The sequence below is a fragment of the Clytia hemisphaerica genome, unplaced genomic scaffold, assembly GCF_902728285.1.
Source record: "Clytia hemisphaerica strain Z4C2 unplaced genomic scaffold, Clytia hemisphaerica genome assembly, whole genome shotgun sequence".
NCBI classification, from domain to species: Eukaryota; Metazoa; Cnidaria; class Hydrozoa; order Leptothecata; family Clytiidae; genus Clytia; species Clytia hemisphaerica.
Window position 1 is genome coordinate 178,221 of NW_027104207.1, and position 16,383 is coordinate 194,603.

Here is a 16,383-nt window from a genome sequence, read left to right on the forward strand (position 1 = left end):
TTAACTTTTCTAATATCAGCAGGGTGGTGGAGTACACACTTTTTAACTTACGTACAGGTGGAAGAAGGTCACGCGAATGATCACCCGTAACTGTACACATAACATGAGGTAAATTTATTTTTACGAGCAGGCGGGTAAATTTCTGACCTGACATATCAATACAACCACTTTACACACCAACGTAAAAAATGGTAAGAATTTATCAACCTAGGTTTTTACCATTTCTCATTCCTTGTTGGATAGGTTTTTTTTTTAGATCATATAAATATAGATATGATAAAAATTAGCCACAATTTATTCCCTGCCTCCACACTCCAGTCTGGCAGTCAGGAGTTCTATCCTAACTAATCCAGACCCGATCAATCGAACTTGTCGAACCAATCGAACAGTCAAACTAATCGAACTGCATCGAACGATTAGAGTTCGATTAAAAACATTAATCGAACCTAATCGAACACTCACAATTTTTGAAGCAATAGCAGTTCGATTAGTTCGGTCAGTAAAAAGTTCGATATAGTTCGATGATATTAAATCCTCGTATCTTCCCTCGTGTCTCTGGCGCTAAAAGGATACAGAAAAAGTGTGTAATCCGTTATCGGAAGTAATTTCCCGACTTACCTGGACTTACATTCCGAATTTGGCTTTAAAAAGAAGCTAATATACGGTGGCGGAGCAGCACAAACTTGTCGAACAAAACAGAACAAAATTGGTTTATCGAACTGATCGAACCGAAAACCATTGATCAAACTTAATCGAACACTCACAATCTTTTAAAAAATCTTAGAGTTCGATTAATTTTTTTTTCGCTCCTGTATTTTTGCATATAATTCAATATGGCGGATGGAAAGGCGAAGAGGTCTATCGAAGCCAATGATTTAAAAATTATGAATACCCAAGTATTTCTCTTTAAATCACAAGCGAAATCAGGCAAAACTTTGTCTTTTTGAACAAAATTAGCGTTTTTTTTTAATAAAGTAGCCTAACTTCCAAGGATGATTGTTTCATTAGTGTCCTGATCATTACCAGAAACAGAAGGGTGCCCAGAACTGAGCCCTGTGGAACTTCACTTGTAACCTTTGATTTGTTTGACAGAAAATGTGTTTACTGAGAGACTTTCTGGTATGTCTCAGTAAGAAACTGTTGTTTCCAGTTTAACAATCACATTTGTATATAGCTTGTGCAATAAAATTTGTACCTTATCAAAGGCCTTGCTAAAATCCAGATAGATTACATTCAACATTTTCAAGTTAGTGAACTATCATCAAGATCATCCTGGTCTGAAGCCGTGCTGCGTTGAATTGAATGAGTTGTTTCTTCAAGGCAGGATTTGTAATTTCTCTCTGACTATTTTCTTGAATATTTTGGTTGTGATTGATGTCAGGGAAATGGGTCGATAATTTTCTGGTACACCTTGATCTCTCTTAAAGATTGGTGTAATCTTACTTGGTGTAGTGGTTACATGTCAAAGTTGTTTTGCCATAATCTCATCTGAAGTGGTTTGGACCCGGGGGGTACTTAGGCAAAATGGGTGCCGGGTATGTGCGAGCCATAAGGGTACCTTTTCTCATTCCTCAAAAGTCTCTCAAAGGGGTACAAATTCAAAAGTTACTCTCTGAAAGGGTCCCAAAATCACAAAAAACAAAAATTTCTCTCTCAAAGGGTCACGATTTCCAAGAATTTTGACCAAAATTTGGTGAAAATCAAACCAAAATTTTGAAAAATTCGACCAAAATTTAGGAAAAAGTCTCTCAAAGGGTCCCAAAATCACCAAAATTTTGTCTCTCAAAGGGTCGATTTTCGATTTTCGGCTCGGACATACCCGTCACCTCGCAAACCTAGTACCCCCCCCCCCGGGTTTGGACAGAGGTTTCTTGTACTTGTACATTTTGAAAAATTTTGTTGGTACTATCTTTGTTTTGTCAATTGTTTGGGGGCTTTATGCTATTGAAATATGTTTTTATTTTTATTTCCAAAAATTAGATGTTACAATTTAAGACCTAAACTATTTGACCTTGCTGGCCAATATTTGTGCATTTTAAAGCATTGAGAACAGTATAATTTTGCATGAAAATCACGTACAATAGTTGTAGCTGGAACGCTTTGAAAAGTAGGTTTTCGATTCTCATTACCATGTAAAAGAGTTATTACGGACATACAATATCTTTGTGCTTTGAGAAATCCCTTAACGATTCCCGATCGACGTTGTTTTTTTCTTAACTTGACTATCCCACCAGTACTTTTAGCGCTGATGTGAAAATGGGCCTGCGTGACCTGAAGTTTTCAAAGCTGCAACGGAGGATATCATCTATTCTTTTTTCTAATCTTGTCAAAAATCCTTATCAACCTTGGACTTTTTTTTCTTTGTTTACAGGAGGTGTTCTTGATGATCAAACGACAGAAACAATCCATATTTTTGGATGTAAAAGAAACGTGCCAAGTATTAGAAGTCAAAAAAATGGTGGGCGGCATTATGAAGAAAAGCCCAGAAGATATCAAACTACTATTCAAAAGCTTACCATTAGATGACAGCAAAAGTTTGAAAGATGTAGGGTTAACGTCACAAACAACAAAAGCACAATCTCCAGCATTAATTGGTCTGTGTTTAAAGGAAGGAGGTAATTGTGTCTATATTTTATCCTTTTGACAAAATCTCTAAAGATACCGGTTTTAAAAGTAAAATCTTAAGCTTTCACACTTTTCTTTTCATAGTTTCTCCTGATTTGTTTCCCCTTTTTGTACCAAATTTCCACTTTTTCTTAATTGCTTAAGTATTGTCTGAAAGGGGAGGACACTTTTTTATTGATGATTCTCAGCTGAAATTTCAATATGGTTATTGCTCTCTAATGTTTCGTGATAAGATATTATTGGGCTTTAACTCTAGAATATAAATAATATAAGAATTCGTTTTTAATTTGGGGGTTACACTAAAATACGATTTGAATCTGAAAGATTTGAGATGTTCTAAAAAATCAGGTACTACCATAGTGTCCTCCCCTGGATTCAGGGGGGTTTGATTTTTGTAAGCATCGGGAAAGAATTTCTTTTGGAGCCAGGGGGGGGACAAATTTAGGGAGGGGAAAAGGATTTCGCAGATCATCCAGTAAAAATCCAAAAATGAAGGTATTTTGAGGCCACTTTTGCTATTGTTTTTAGGCATTTTTGATCTGAGGAGGACTCGAAAATTTTGGGAGCCAGGGTGGGGAAAGCTGAAGGGGGGTGGGAAATTTTAAATTTATGTATTGGGGGAACAGACCCTGTAGGACACTATGACCGCTCCTGTTAGACAGATTTTTCTTAGAAATATGTTTGAACTTTGAAATAAATTCTAAAATAATCTGCCTTTGCTGCTCTGGTTAAAATGTATTCATCCAAGCAATTATATTATCCACCTTAAGTGTTCATTCAAATTATCGTCTCTTTTTTTACAGACAACGATTTTGAGGAGCTTACCATAACACCGGTATCGAAACCTCCAGAGCTTCCACCTCAAATGAAAACACAAGAATCGCCAACTGCCGGATCATAGATTCTTTTACATCAGAATGAGAAACATTTTTTTCCAAAACGTTGTAAGAAAACATTTTCCATTCCTATGCATTTCTTGTACGTAAAAAATGTTCTAATAGAAAAACCTTTCTTTTGTAAATAGTGAAAAAAAGAATGTAAATTCTTGTGTTTTTCTAATGACATTTTTGTGTGCTTCTGTTCCACCTTACTTGGCAAAGTTGTATTTTTCTAATCTACTATCGCGCCTTTATACAGTAGTCTGTATAATTCACTGGAAAATTGTAAAATACAACCTTGCCAAGCTAGCTAGCTCTTAACTTAATATTTCTAAGCTTTTTTAAAGAGTTTTTTTTTACATTTATCGAGGGAATTAAAAGATACTTCACTCAAACTTTCACATAAAACTAGACGTAGTTTTTTTTATTTCAGTCTTCATTTGTCTTGTTTTCATCCAGCTTTAGTTGGGATCCCCGTCATTATTGATGGTTAAGCTCTTAGCAGCTCCAAATAGTTTTAGATTGAAATTTGGGATTTTGTTCCGGACATTATTAATAAAGTCTTTCTATTGATGTAAGAAGCAATTGAGAATGGGAAAAACATGTTTTCACACCTTCAGGGTTATATAAAGGCTAACATCAGATTTTCCCTCCTTTGGAATAATGAATCAAAATTTTACAATAATTAATTGATTATTTTTATCATTTCTTTATTCACATTAATGATTACAGAAAAATAAGGTGGTAATTTCTGTGGGTTGTTTGTTCATCTTATATGAGGGTATCGAGTGTTCTTCTTCTGTAGCTTCGTTTCCTATGAAAGAAAGACGCAAGGGTACAGTATATGGCCCCCAAAACGGAGACGGCCCCCAAAACGGAGGTTTTCATTAAAATGAAAATTCTGACTTGTAGATTTATCAGAATTAAACGATTTTTGTTTATTTTGAAAGAATGATGGTTATACTTAAAAATAAGCATGTTTTTGCTGGTTTGAGACGGATTCAAAATAACATATTTGCGTCTAAAGGAAATATTTTAACACCAAAATTGGATAAATATTTCATATAACTCACTCTAGCTCCTTGGATATTGAAAATAAGTTATGAAAACGGGGTATAGGAAACTTTCTACACCTAATGCCGTTCAGAAAATGCAAATACATCTGTGACTTTAGAGGCTGGGTAAAAGATATATCATCTTGAAGGTCAACCAGTATTTTGGAGCCCTAGAATCAGCATTGACAAACCGAAAATTCTAAATATGAGAAAAAGGAAAAATTCTTGGAACTCTATTCCTATCACCTTGAGTTAATAATTTATAACAAAAAATTAATATTATATGTAAAAATTTTTGCTGAATTAGCAAATTATGTCATTTTTTTGCAAAATATAGGAGAAGAATATCTTTAAAGCTTAATATTTTCAGTTTCAGTTAAGCTTTTTTTCTAAAATTTTCACAGCTTATTCCATACATGAATGGAACTATTTTCAAAAGAGATTTGTTTTCAAAAACTTGATTAAGACGTTGTTAAATCAAAATCGTCATTTTGAAAATTTCTAAATTTTCAGTTTGGACTTTGCAATATTGAAAATCTTGAAATATTTCATAAAAATCATAAATTTTACATCCATCGGGTCGTAAATTTAAGGGAAAACACAAATATGTTCATAGTTTTCCCCCTTTTACCACCGGGCTTAATAATTTGATTTTAGCTACACCTCCGTTTTGGGGGCCCCAAACCTGCATTTTGACAACCAGGGGTATACTGTAAAAATTTTATCAAATAAATTTATGCCCAAAACCCTCTAAATCATATTTCAAAACTATGGTCAAAAATTTGTAAACATATCTTAAAGATATCTCGAGAAATCACTAAAATTTCAAACCTCCGTTTTGGGGGCCATTAGAAAAAAGCTACCTATCTTTAAGCGATTGAAAAATATTGTTGAAATTGAAAATTTTGAAAAATGCAGCAAAATTTTTTGTAAAATCTTATTTCCTCTAGATTTGAGAGAAGTTTCAAATTTGCCACATACTGTACTTCTAACTGCAAGTCACATTTCAAGATATTGTACGGTGTGAGCAAGTAAATTTGAACCCACGACCTTTCGCATTGTAACAGGAAAGAAAAACCAATAAATTTAGCTCTTGTTTTTTTTCTGATTTTTAGGAGTTGATGATTTTAAATTGCGATTAAATTTCTCCACTCATGCTTACTCCTCAGAAAACGGTGCTTATTAGAATTTCAATTTCGAAATTTAAAGAAATACGTGAATTCCCGCGTCGAAGGTCAAAGCTACCATTTTACCTTTGTTCGAAACATTTACCGCAACTTCGTTTGCATGCCAATGCACCGTGAAGTGTATTACAATAAGCAGTGTCCGTTGGAATGACTCTCATACAGAATTGTGCGTCCATGTCTTCGCAAAGGCCTTCTGCTCCATCTAGGAAAGTAAGTTAGTAGAACATAAGACTTCGCGATAGACAAATTTAACTTCGAAAAATCAAGTGGTCGGGCGTTAAAGCCTGGGACTCTGTATATCGACAAATTTAAAATGTGTGAGAGAGAATAAGTTGGATGTGAGCATTAAAAACGGTTCAAAAGGGACAAAGATTGTAGCTTAAGTATGGTAGAATCAACGATGTAAAAATAATAGATAGCCAACTTGCCTTGATTCTCAAAAAACATCCGTGTTACGGTTGTAAAAATACTAATGACATCTTGCATCGTAAAAAGTGTAATTAAATAAAAACTTGTTTCATTTGCAACCTTCTATTGGACAGAATCGATCACGTGATGTATATTTTTCCAAAATTTGGGTTAGAAAAAGTGTATTTTCCTATAGGCAGCCTCACAGAAATGGAATTAAAATGTCCCGGGTGGAAAATTTTCGAAAAATTAACTAGCGGGGGGACGCTTATTAGGTGCCCGAAAGTGGAAAAACTTCTCACCGAGGCTGTGAGACAGAGTTGTATTAGAAATGGGCTTTTCCAGAAATAAACCATATACCCCCTGTTGAGGAAGTCCATCCCTCTGTGGCTGGAAATGCTGTAACCCCCTGAAATTCCAGGCAATTTCAGGTGTAAACCCCTGCCCTATGAAATTCTGAATTTTAAAAGCTATCCCCATGGAATTCCAGTTATTTTTGACCGATTTTTGTATCTCCCTATGGAATTCCGCCACATGTCAAACCTTACCCCCCTTGGAACGGAAATGGACCTACTCAACAGGGGGTATACGGTTTTATTTCTGGAAAAGCCCAATACAGGTAGAAGACATCACTATCAGTCCATGGTACTTACTGCACAGTCTACATGTTTTGAGACATAGTTCGGGAACATCAGTACATGCTTGAGGATAGTATGGACATTGTGGAAGTGTGTCTTGGCAACCTGTTCAAAAAATTGAGTAAGAATTACATTGCAGTTAAGACAGACAGATCAACCTTTGGGGGGAGGTCTAACAAAGCTGCTTGTGGGATAAGGTATATTGGCGCCCCAAACCTTGAGCCTTAAGAGAGTACACTTTTGGTAAAAATGACTCTTTCAGATCATTTTTGCTGAACTCTTTCAATTTTCAACAGTTTTCTCTCCTGACCTTGAAAGTTAAGAAACTTTTCCAAGCAGAATTTCTTTGAGATACCTGAGAACGCAAAAAAACTTCTTTCATTTACTTTTTTTTACTCCTTCGCTAAATTCGTCGGTCTTAAATGTATTGATTGGATTATTAAACACACTAAACACTAAACTCACCTTGTGTCACAGCTAAGCAAATTGAAAACAATATTGTCGCAATTTTTATCGACTCCATTGCTTGATTGACACAAATGATTTGACGGCAAGGTACTTGATTAGAAAACGCGATAAGAGATGGACAACTTGCAAATGAGGTTGGGAAAATCTCGTCGAAGGATATACAGAAATCTTCCGATAAAAGGGCAAACAATTGACATGTTTTTCTCTATTGGAAGCATATGTTTTTATTGGTAGATAAATGACCATAAACCATAATTAAAGACCAAAAATAAATAAGTAAATAACAGAGAAACAACGGGGGTGAATTAGTACGTGAGGAAATGAGTAATAGAATTGAAACCGTGTTTGTTTTAATGAAAATCTTCATCAATAAAATAAAATTTGTAGAGAATGAACAATTTCTCACTTAGTGCTTAGTTTAATTAACAAAAGGCCCTCATTTTGTAAAATTTTCAAAAAACCGTGGATATACATGGTCCCATATCTATTTTTGTTGGAGCTGATTTATTTTTCAACCCTGCTTAAAACTTATCACTAGCCATAACTTTCATTAAAGTGCCACCGCAGCAAAACGAACACATAGAGTTGAATTTGCTTTCAAAGGGAATGGTATTAGCCCGATTAGCCCATACAGTAATTTTTGACTTCTCATCTGATCTGAGACAAAATTCAGTCTTCAAATGCTAACAAATGTGTCAAGGGAGTGATTGACAGTTATAGTTTCAAAACTAATAGTAGGGGCCAACCCTGGGGTCCCGTGACATCTTTTTTACGACCTAACCATTTTTAGTCTATTCGAAAGAACAGTATATTACAAGATATTTTTAAGAGGGAGGACGTGGATTAGGCACGGTAAAAGCTTTTGTGACCAAAATAATGACGCCATAGGCAAAACTGCAAGGAAAATAAAGGGTAGAGAAGTAGCTGATTTTCAAAATTCAAAATAAACGAAAATGATTGGTACCATCTGAAAGAGCATGAAATTATGAGCAAAAAAATGTATTACAACAACTCTCTGACTAAAACACACAAAGAAATACAGCCGCTTGAAGTTCAAAAACATACCGACGTCGGTACGGCGGATTTTTTTTCCGTCAACGAACGAAGACCTACGCTAGCGGCCGAATACCTTTAAAACTTTAATGCGTGGTTTTCCAGCGGCCGAAGACCTACGCTAACGGCCGAAGACCTACAAATTTAATGTGCGATCAGTTTTCAGCGCCCGAAGACCTACACAAACGGCCGAAGACCGGCAAAACTTAGAAATTTGAGAATCTAAATCTGAGCCAGCGGACGAATACCTTTCTTTGCCGCATGAAAGTTTTTCGCACCAAACTGCCATTCAAGCAATAAATTTTTAATATTTCGTGAAATAAATTCTTTTCGTGATATGTCACATGAAAACATAATGGTACTCGGTAGCACATTTCCTACGAAATTCATCTAGAAACACAGCATATGCTTGTGATGGAGGCATACCAGATTTGAATAGCTTTTTGAATTTGATATAATTTTGCGTTTCCTCTGAAATCAATTTAAAGATTAAAGTATGAAGAGAATTCACGGGGTGATTGTGTTTATGCTCTATATCTATGGTACATCTAAATGGAGTTGGTTGTTCATTAGAATCACTTTTAAGTATCTTAACCGACATCTGAAAGGGACAAAAAGTATTCCTGAATCTTTTGGTTGGTTTCTTCTCCAATATTGACTTGACATCTCTTGTCTTTTCGTACCTTGTGTCGTGGTAGCATCTATAAAACACTCGCTCCGAATAGATACTCTTCTCAGTGTTCTTTTTTGGGGTCCTAATTTTCAAGGTTTCACCCGTGTATTTAGAGTAGGTTTCAATAAAATTTTTGAGATCTGTGCTGAAAGATATATCACATTTTATCTCAATATCAGTTTCATGATTTTCATCACAAGAAAATGTAACAATTTCGTACTTTGATTCGATTTCCTCAAAAATATCAGCAATCAAATTCCTCTCCATGTTTACAAGAGTATCATTATGTTTTCATGTGACTTATCACGAAAAGAATTTATTTCACGAAATATTAACCTTTTCAGCCCGGCAGACGTGTATACACGTCGAGCATACGTTCCGGCAGACGTGTATACACGTCTTTTTGACATAGTGATCTTCTAAGCTATATTTCTCCCATTGACTTCTTTGCTAGCCGTAGAAGTAAAGAAAAACGGAAAGTAGAGGTTCTAAGCTTTCTTTTGATATATGGTGATGTAATGTTTTGATCACGTGGTGAGGCAGCAGATTTCGTAGAAAAAGTAGAGAAAAACACTGAATCAAGATGGCGACCAAGAAATGGGTTTTTCAAACTTACTGCTAAAGCTCTTGGATTTTTTGACTGGTTTAGGCCACTTTTCTTCATGGAAACATTGTTTTTATAATGGCAAAACATCCAGTAAGTATATCCTATATTTTTTGTTTTATTTTTAGCATAAAAATTCCATTTATTTGTCATTTTGACCACTTTTCTCGACAAACCATCATAGGCGGGTCGACCCAAACTTACAGTACTTTTTACTTTTTCTTCATGTTGGAGCATGAAAAGTTGACAAATCCAATGCAAAAGTGTTTTCTGCACCTCATATATTTCAAAGGAGCACCAAAGAATTTGAAAAGCCTGGATTTATGTTGAATTGCACTACTTCTTTCACTCCTCTCCAAGCACCAGCGACGGTCGATCGATCCCCGAAATTCTTGGCTCATAACGATGTCCTGATTACAGCTTATATGGATCAAAATGATAGCAGGAACCACATAACAGCCACATGGAATTATTATGATGACATTTAGCATCCCTTATGGTCAAAAGAGATCAGATTTGATAGCAATGAGTTTGCCTCAAAAGGCTTACGGTTTTTGGAAACTTTGCAACTGTCGCCGACTATGCCATCTAGTTTCACGGTAGCCGATACCCTTCAAAAGCTTCAGGAGCTAAGAATACTGACTGAAAGTGTTGCTTAGATAGTTGGGAAATACTTTTACACCATTTTTGATGTTGTAGCTGCTTCTAGAAACAGATTATCATCAAAATACTTCAAAATTGTATGTATTGGATTTTTTTAGCCGAAAATCGTGATTTTTGGCAAAAGTGACCGATATTTGGGCGGCTGGTGTGACACATACAGATTTTTCTGGATGCTGATTTTTGGTATATTACTTCAAAATGATGTATAGATTGATAAATAGCCAAAGACAGATTTTTTAATTAACTTCCCCCCACTTTTTTTTGCTCTAGAAGTGAAAAATGCAGAAAAAGTGACATTACCGCAAAACGTGAAAAAGAACTGTGGTTTACGTGATGCTACCATTTTTATTGGAATATTCTATTTGGATTGGTACCTGGTCTAAAAGTTGTAGAATTTAATTAGCTTTTCAGGGATACCTTACTTTTTTTCTAAAGATTCCTAGTTCTTGAGTTATGATAAAATAACTGAACATGTCTATTTTCTGAAAAAATGTTGCGCGCTGACAGCGTGAAAATTTAAAAAGTTGCGCGCTGGAAAGGTTAAAAATTTATTGCTTGAACGGCAGTTTGGTGTGAAAAATTTTCATGCGGCAAAGAAAGGTATTCGTCCGCTGGCTCAGATTTAGATTCTCAAATTTCTAAGTTTTGCAGGTCTTTGGCCGTTTGTGTAGGTCTTCGGCCGCTGAAAACTGATCGCACATTAAATTTGTAGGTCTTCGGCCGCTGGAAAACTGCACATTAAAGTTTTAAAGGTATTCGGCCGCTAGCGTAGGTCTTCGTTCGTTGACGGAAAAAAAATCCGCGTCGGTACGACCACGATAAGATTTGACGTCAAATCACAGTAGAGCCGACAGCTAGTTGTTCTTAAAGCGGCTGTATTTCTTTGTGTGTTTTAGTCCGAGAGTTGCTGTAATACAATTTTTTGCTCATAATTTCATAACGATGGTCAAGGGCTGCGCACTTTTGTAATTTTGACAAAAAATCGAACATTTTTTATTCAATGTTTTTCTTCTTGATGACATATATATCCTTAAAAATCAGCATGATGTAAAATTATCTTTAAGGAATTCTCTCCTCTTTACCATGACATACAATTTTTTTCAAATTATCGAGAACGGGACGGCATTTAATGCGAGCGAAGCGAGAAAAAGATCTTCGGAGGAAGGCTAGAGTCAAAGTTAGAAGAGATTTTTTTTTCATTTGATCGTTTTTTAAGCCAGCTTACCGGCTAGCTTATTATATATGCTGTAGTGTTAATGTAAGTAATGAGAACTTTTCAGGTATCTTTCAACGAATCCTTCGACTGTTTCGTGAGAGTAAATCTCCTATAACCAAAACTTTGAAACGTCTTTTTTAAATTCGATGAGAAAGTGTTCTATTCTTGCAGGAAATTTTACTGAAAGTATCCATGTGTTTGACTGTAAGACAAGAGAAACATACAATGGGTAAATTTCAAGGAAGGCTACGATAACTTTAACTTATTTTCACTATTAGAACAGAAATCTATCTTCAACGACAATATCATCTCCTCTTAACCGGTCAATGGGGAGGGGGCTAATTCATTACGAAGAAAACTATATAGAGCCCCCCCCCCCATTTTTACCAATTCACGTATTCACGTACGAAAAAACCTCTTTTCACGTTCACGCGCTAATTTTGCTTTAACTTAAGCTCTTTGGTTAAACTTTTGTGACTTGACCTTTCAGGGACCTGTACACGTTTTTTTTATTTTAAGAAACACACTTTTAAGAAACATGAGGCTCAGAATGCCTAAAAACTAAGAAACATCCAAGAAACATGTTGAGGCTGAGAATGAGAAAATAACATTTTTTAATTCGTTTTTTTTAAGAACCTTCCAATCCAGCCTTCCATAAGGCTGAATATGTCAAAAAGTTTAGAAACATGTAAGAAACATTTAAGGCTCACAAAAGGCCGATTTCTTAAGAAACATTGAGGCTGCTTGGTAAAACTAGTTTCTTAAAAAAAAAAGTGTATTAACCGTTTTACCAATTCTGATACCTATCATTTTCACCAGCGTGAAATTGCATGCAGTTTTGTGATCTTTTTCTTGCCATTTTCGACTTTTAACTTTAGGCTTTAGGCTCTTTTAACTATTTCGGTTTTCATTGAGCGTAATTTTAGTCCTGACGTCGCGTTAAAGTTACTGCCATCCCTCGGACTCCCTCGGACGTGTATGGTGGTGTAATGTAAACCATGTCCCCTGTTTGTCAGTTATCAGGTCTTCGGCCATTAATTCAGGTCTTCGGTTGCTAAATCAGGTCTGCGTCCGCTGACGGAAGAAAAATTGCCCCCCATCCCTAGCAAGAATTAGTTCCCTGAAGTAATTTAAAACTAATACCCAAAGTTTTCTTAAATTTAGTCATCTAGCACGCTCCACTAGGCTTCAGTACTAAAAATTTCCTGTGTCAACAACCACTAAGGTGGCCTACCGTACAGCTTTCAAGGGCTCCTACCCCGGTGGGGCACTGACCTTGACGGCCGACGGGGACGTGCCGCTGGAGTTAGAAAAGTTGACCCTGTCAGATATGAATTTTTGGTAAAATGGTGACCCTGTCAGAACGAAAAATTAAAAAAAATTCTAACTTTCACCCTGAAAAATTCTCCAGATAACCAAAAGTGGACCCTGTCAGATACACATCTTGAAAATTAGTTGCTTTGGGACCCTGTCAGATAGCTTCAGAGCCTAAAAAGCGGACCCTGACCAGCGGCACGTCCCGTACCCAATTTTGCCTAAGTGCCCCCCCCCCGGGGGGGGCTTCTACACTGCACATGTAAAAGACGAAGTTGGTTGGGCCATTTTGGGGAGTGGCGGAATTCAATGAAAATTTGGGTGGAATGTAAAAAGTTTGGTTCACTGATCGAGACGAGAAAAGGAATTTATTTAATTTTAAAGCAATGGGCTCTTCCAGAAAAAATCCGTTCATGGGACAAACATCAAATCAACCCCGTGGACACAAAAAATTACCCCTGGACATTGGAATTTACCCCCTGGACATTGCAATTTTTTGGTATTTTTTCAATACCCCTGGATAATTCATCCTCCACCCCCCATGAACGGATTTTTTCTGGAAGAGCCCAATATTTTGGAATATGATGGAAATAATCAAAGTTTCCGCTAATTTTATAACCAGGATTAAGAAATTTAAGGTTGCAAAATTTTGGTTGTCGACTGGACAGGTTGACGGAAATCGGGGAGAAATTTGATGGAATGCGGGACCGGGTACATCCTGAACCCTCTCCTAAACTCACGGCAATATAAGCCTAACTATTGAATGCATGTTTGAAAAGTCCTCAATGGAACTTTTTCGTGAGTCAAACAAATTATTGGCTTCTTCGAGTTCAAATTTGTAAACACGTAAACTAATTTCAACATCTGAGCACAAATTCAGCTCAACAAAACCAAAATTGTCTCGTTGTAGCTCAGGCTTACGTAACTTTATAACCACTCTGTTTTTGGGAAATGAAACCCTAGAATATTAGATTACAATGTTATCATCATTGGGCCATTCCAAAAAAAAACCATACAGGGGTGTGGACGAACCTTTTTAGGGTAAATTTTTTTCTCTGAAAATGTGTCTATACCCCCTGGAAAAATGGTAAAATCTGAAAAAGCCCCTGGAAAAATTTCTTCCACCATCCCCTGGAAATTTTTTTCCCATGGTTCTGGTGGTAGGGTGGACAAAGTAAAATTTGGTATTAACCCCCTGGAAAAACTCATATTATCATTTAGCCATCTGGAAATTGGTCATAAATTTTTTTTATACCCTGGAAAATTTTGTAACTTCGACTTGACCCCTGGAAAATCAAATATCTGGAGGACGATGCTTACTTGTCTAACCCCCCGGAAAATAGTCTCAACTTTACAGGAACCCCTGGAAGTTTTCCAAATACCCCCTGGAAATTTTAATCAAAATACCCCCTGGAAAAGTTCGTCCACCCCTATGTATTGACATAAAATGGAATGGCCCATTCCAGACAGTACATCACATATGCACAGACTGAAATTTCGCACATTGTCTAAGATGGTCGATATCTATCACTGAGAAAACTGCAAGTGTGCTTTTTTGGCATTTACAGGGCAATTTATAACTCATGTTTTCGCTGATTCGCAAAAAAATCAATCCAGAAAATTTCGCATTTTTTTTGTCTCGCGATTCTTTTAGCTCGCGAAATTAAATCTCGTTAAAGTTAAGCCGATTAAAGTACATGATTTTATTCAAGTTTATATTCCGGTCTGTAAAATACCAACTAAAGAGGTGGCCGAATTAAAATTATGTAAATCATCTCTGATCATCCACATCTATCACTGGTCAAAATTTCAAAATCACAGCAATTTAGTTGATCTTAAGATTTTAAGGGGATCCTCGAGGCTCCCAAAACAAATATACCTCTCCTAGTAAAAGATAGGGAGATACTCGAAGGGTTAAAGGCCCAACTTTGGTCAATAAACAGTGGCTTTCAAATCTATGACATAAAATACAAAGAGAAAAGGAGGATGTAACTAAACCACATTATTTAAGAAGGTTTTACAAAGTGTGTTGTTTTTTACCTATCCAATGAACCAAAACCTTAGTTACCTGATTGTTTTAATGGATACAAAAACATTTTAATGATGATTATTGCGCAAACCCTTATACGTCTTTGTAAAACTAGGTCAATCAAATACAGTCTGTAGATCAGAACTTATTGTTTATCTACAAAATACAGACTCAATAAAGATGCTCTCTTCCAGAGTAATTCTTTTGGTTGAATGTTGGTACGTTGGTACGAGATCTTGTACCAAAACTTCAAAATGCCGTAAGAACAAAACGTTTTTAATAAATGGATTTTTTCTATTACAATAACATGCTGCAGTTAGCTCTCGCTAATTCGAATTCGAACGAGAAGTCTAATTTCTTCGGATTACAGAGAGATTCAATTTGCAGAGATTATTTTATGAAGGGTTTTTTCTTGACGGGAAGTGAGAATTAGTTCGAATTATAGAAAGATTCATTTAATAGAAGTTCAAAGTAGCGAGAGCCCACTGTAATGACATAATCTGTTCAAGCTTAACACGAGGGTGTGTGCTCTCCATCAACGATTATTTGAAAAGTAATGCGATTGAGACATACACGATAAAATTCTAATTGTCCGTCTCCACAGGTAAAGATACAGTGCTGAGGGAATGCATAATTGTTTGTGAGGGTGGCTGGATTTCGTTTAAGTAAAATTTCGGGGTGGAGTAAACAGTGATGTAAACTGCTTATTCCAAACACCAGCGTATTTTTTTCTACCCATTACAGCTGCGGCAACTCTGTATATTTATATTTTCCCACGGCGAACGATAGCATTGTATAAGACTAAATATTTCAAGCCTCTCGATTCGAAGCTTTTGGTTATCATTATTATGCAAAAGTGTTCACTTTACTTTTATCCGAAACTTGTTTCCTGATAAGACAAGTAACTTTTAAATTAAACCATAAAAATCTAAAAGTATAAACGGCATTACCATTTTATTTTCTCTTGTAGGTCACTTTTTCTTCTAAAATTGCGTATGAATTACATGAATAAGGAGAATGGTAACTGGAGTCGCTCACAAGCCACCGAAAGGTCACTCTGAAACTTAAGAACACCGTAATCATAGGCTTACATAATTTGTGATGTATTTCTATAACGATACACGTACAGTTCTAAAGCTTATTCGGTATTCTGAAACTTGGCATTGAGTAGTTTTGTAAGATTTCTTGAGTTCGGATTTTGAAAAAGTTAATAAAGTTCGATATATTTGTGTTCTTTTACGAAATCTGGTGTTTTGTATCCGATGTGAATCGAACTGGCTTCTGGAAGTCTAAACAGGGGGTATTACAGAAGGAGCCGGCGGAGAGATTTTTTAGAAATATGTGTTCTTATCTTCTAGGAGACCACATGTTATGACTTTCAATTTTCTCATACAAATGATGTGTTCTGATTGCACTATTTGTCTCCCTAAACTTATTACCCCTTATTACTACTTTATGGTTGCGGACGTGTTCTAAAATCTAGGAAAAACATCTTGCCAAGATATACTTGTAAGATATTTGTTTTTTTCCACGTAAGATGTGTTCTGAAACTTTCTCGGGGGACCTAGACAA

At 36.0% G+C, this 16,383-nt stretch overlaps 2 protein-coding genes across 2 annotated transcripts; one reads left to right on the forward strand and one right to left on the reverse strand.

Annotated features, from left to right (window-relative positions):
* The first annotated feature begins 82 nt into the window (after positions 1-82).
* On the forward strand, positions 83-3,911 carry LOC136815417 (elongin-B-like). Its single transcript, XM_067071863.1, has 3 exons — positions 83-191; positions 2,372-2,615; positions 3,429-3,911. Exons 1-3 carry the CDS (start codon positions 189-191, stop codon positions 3,524-3,526), a joined length of 345 nt encoding a protein of 114 aa, XP_066927964.1. The 5' UTR covers positions 83-188; the 3' UTR covers positions 3,527-3,911.
* A 285-nt stretch (positions 3,912-4,196) lies between these two features.
* LOC136815418 (uncharacterized) lies at positions 4,197-7,412 on the reverse strand. Its single transcript, XM_067071864.1, has 4 exons — positions 7,257-7,412; positions 6,807-6,896; positions 5,812-5,947; positions 4,197-4,317 (listed from the first exon to the last, which is right to left on the reverse strand). The coding sequence occupies exons 1-4, from the start codon at positions 7,312-7,314 to the stop codon at positions 4,275-4,277; spliced, it is 327 nt and encodes a 108-aa protein (XP_066927965.1). The 5' UTR covers positions 7,315-7,412; the 3' UTR covers positions 4,197-4,274.
* Between the last annotated feature and the right edge of the window lie 8,971 nt (positions 7,413-16,383).

Coding starts and splice junctions, on each gene's coding strand:
- LOC136815417 (XM_067071863.1), top strand. Junction 2,616..3,428: donor TCTGTGTTTAAAGGAAGGAG/GTAATTGTGTCT, acceptor CTTTTTTTACAG/ACAACGATTTTGAGGAGCTT.
- LOC136815418 (XM_067071864.1), bottom strand. CDS start 7,314: ATGGAGTCGATAAAAATTGCGACAATATTGTTTTCAATTTGCTTAGCT. Junction 6,897..7,256: donor TTGCTTAGCTGTGACACAAG/GTGAGTTTAGTG, acceptor TTTTTTGAACAG/GTTGCCAAGACACACTTCCA. Junction 5,948..6,806: donor CAAAACATGTAGACTGTGCA/GTAAGTACCATG, acceptor TTACTTTCCTAG/ATGGAGCAGAAGGCCTTTGC.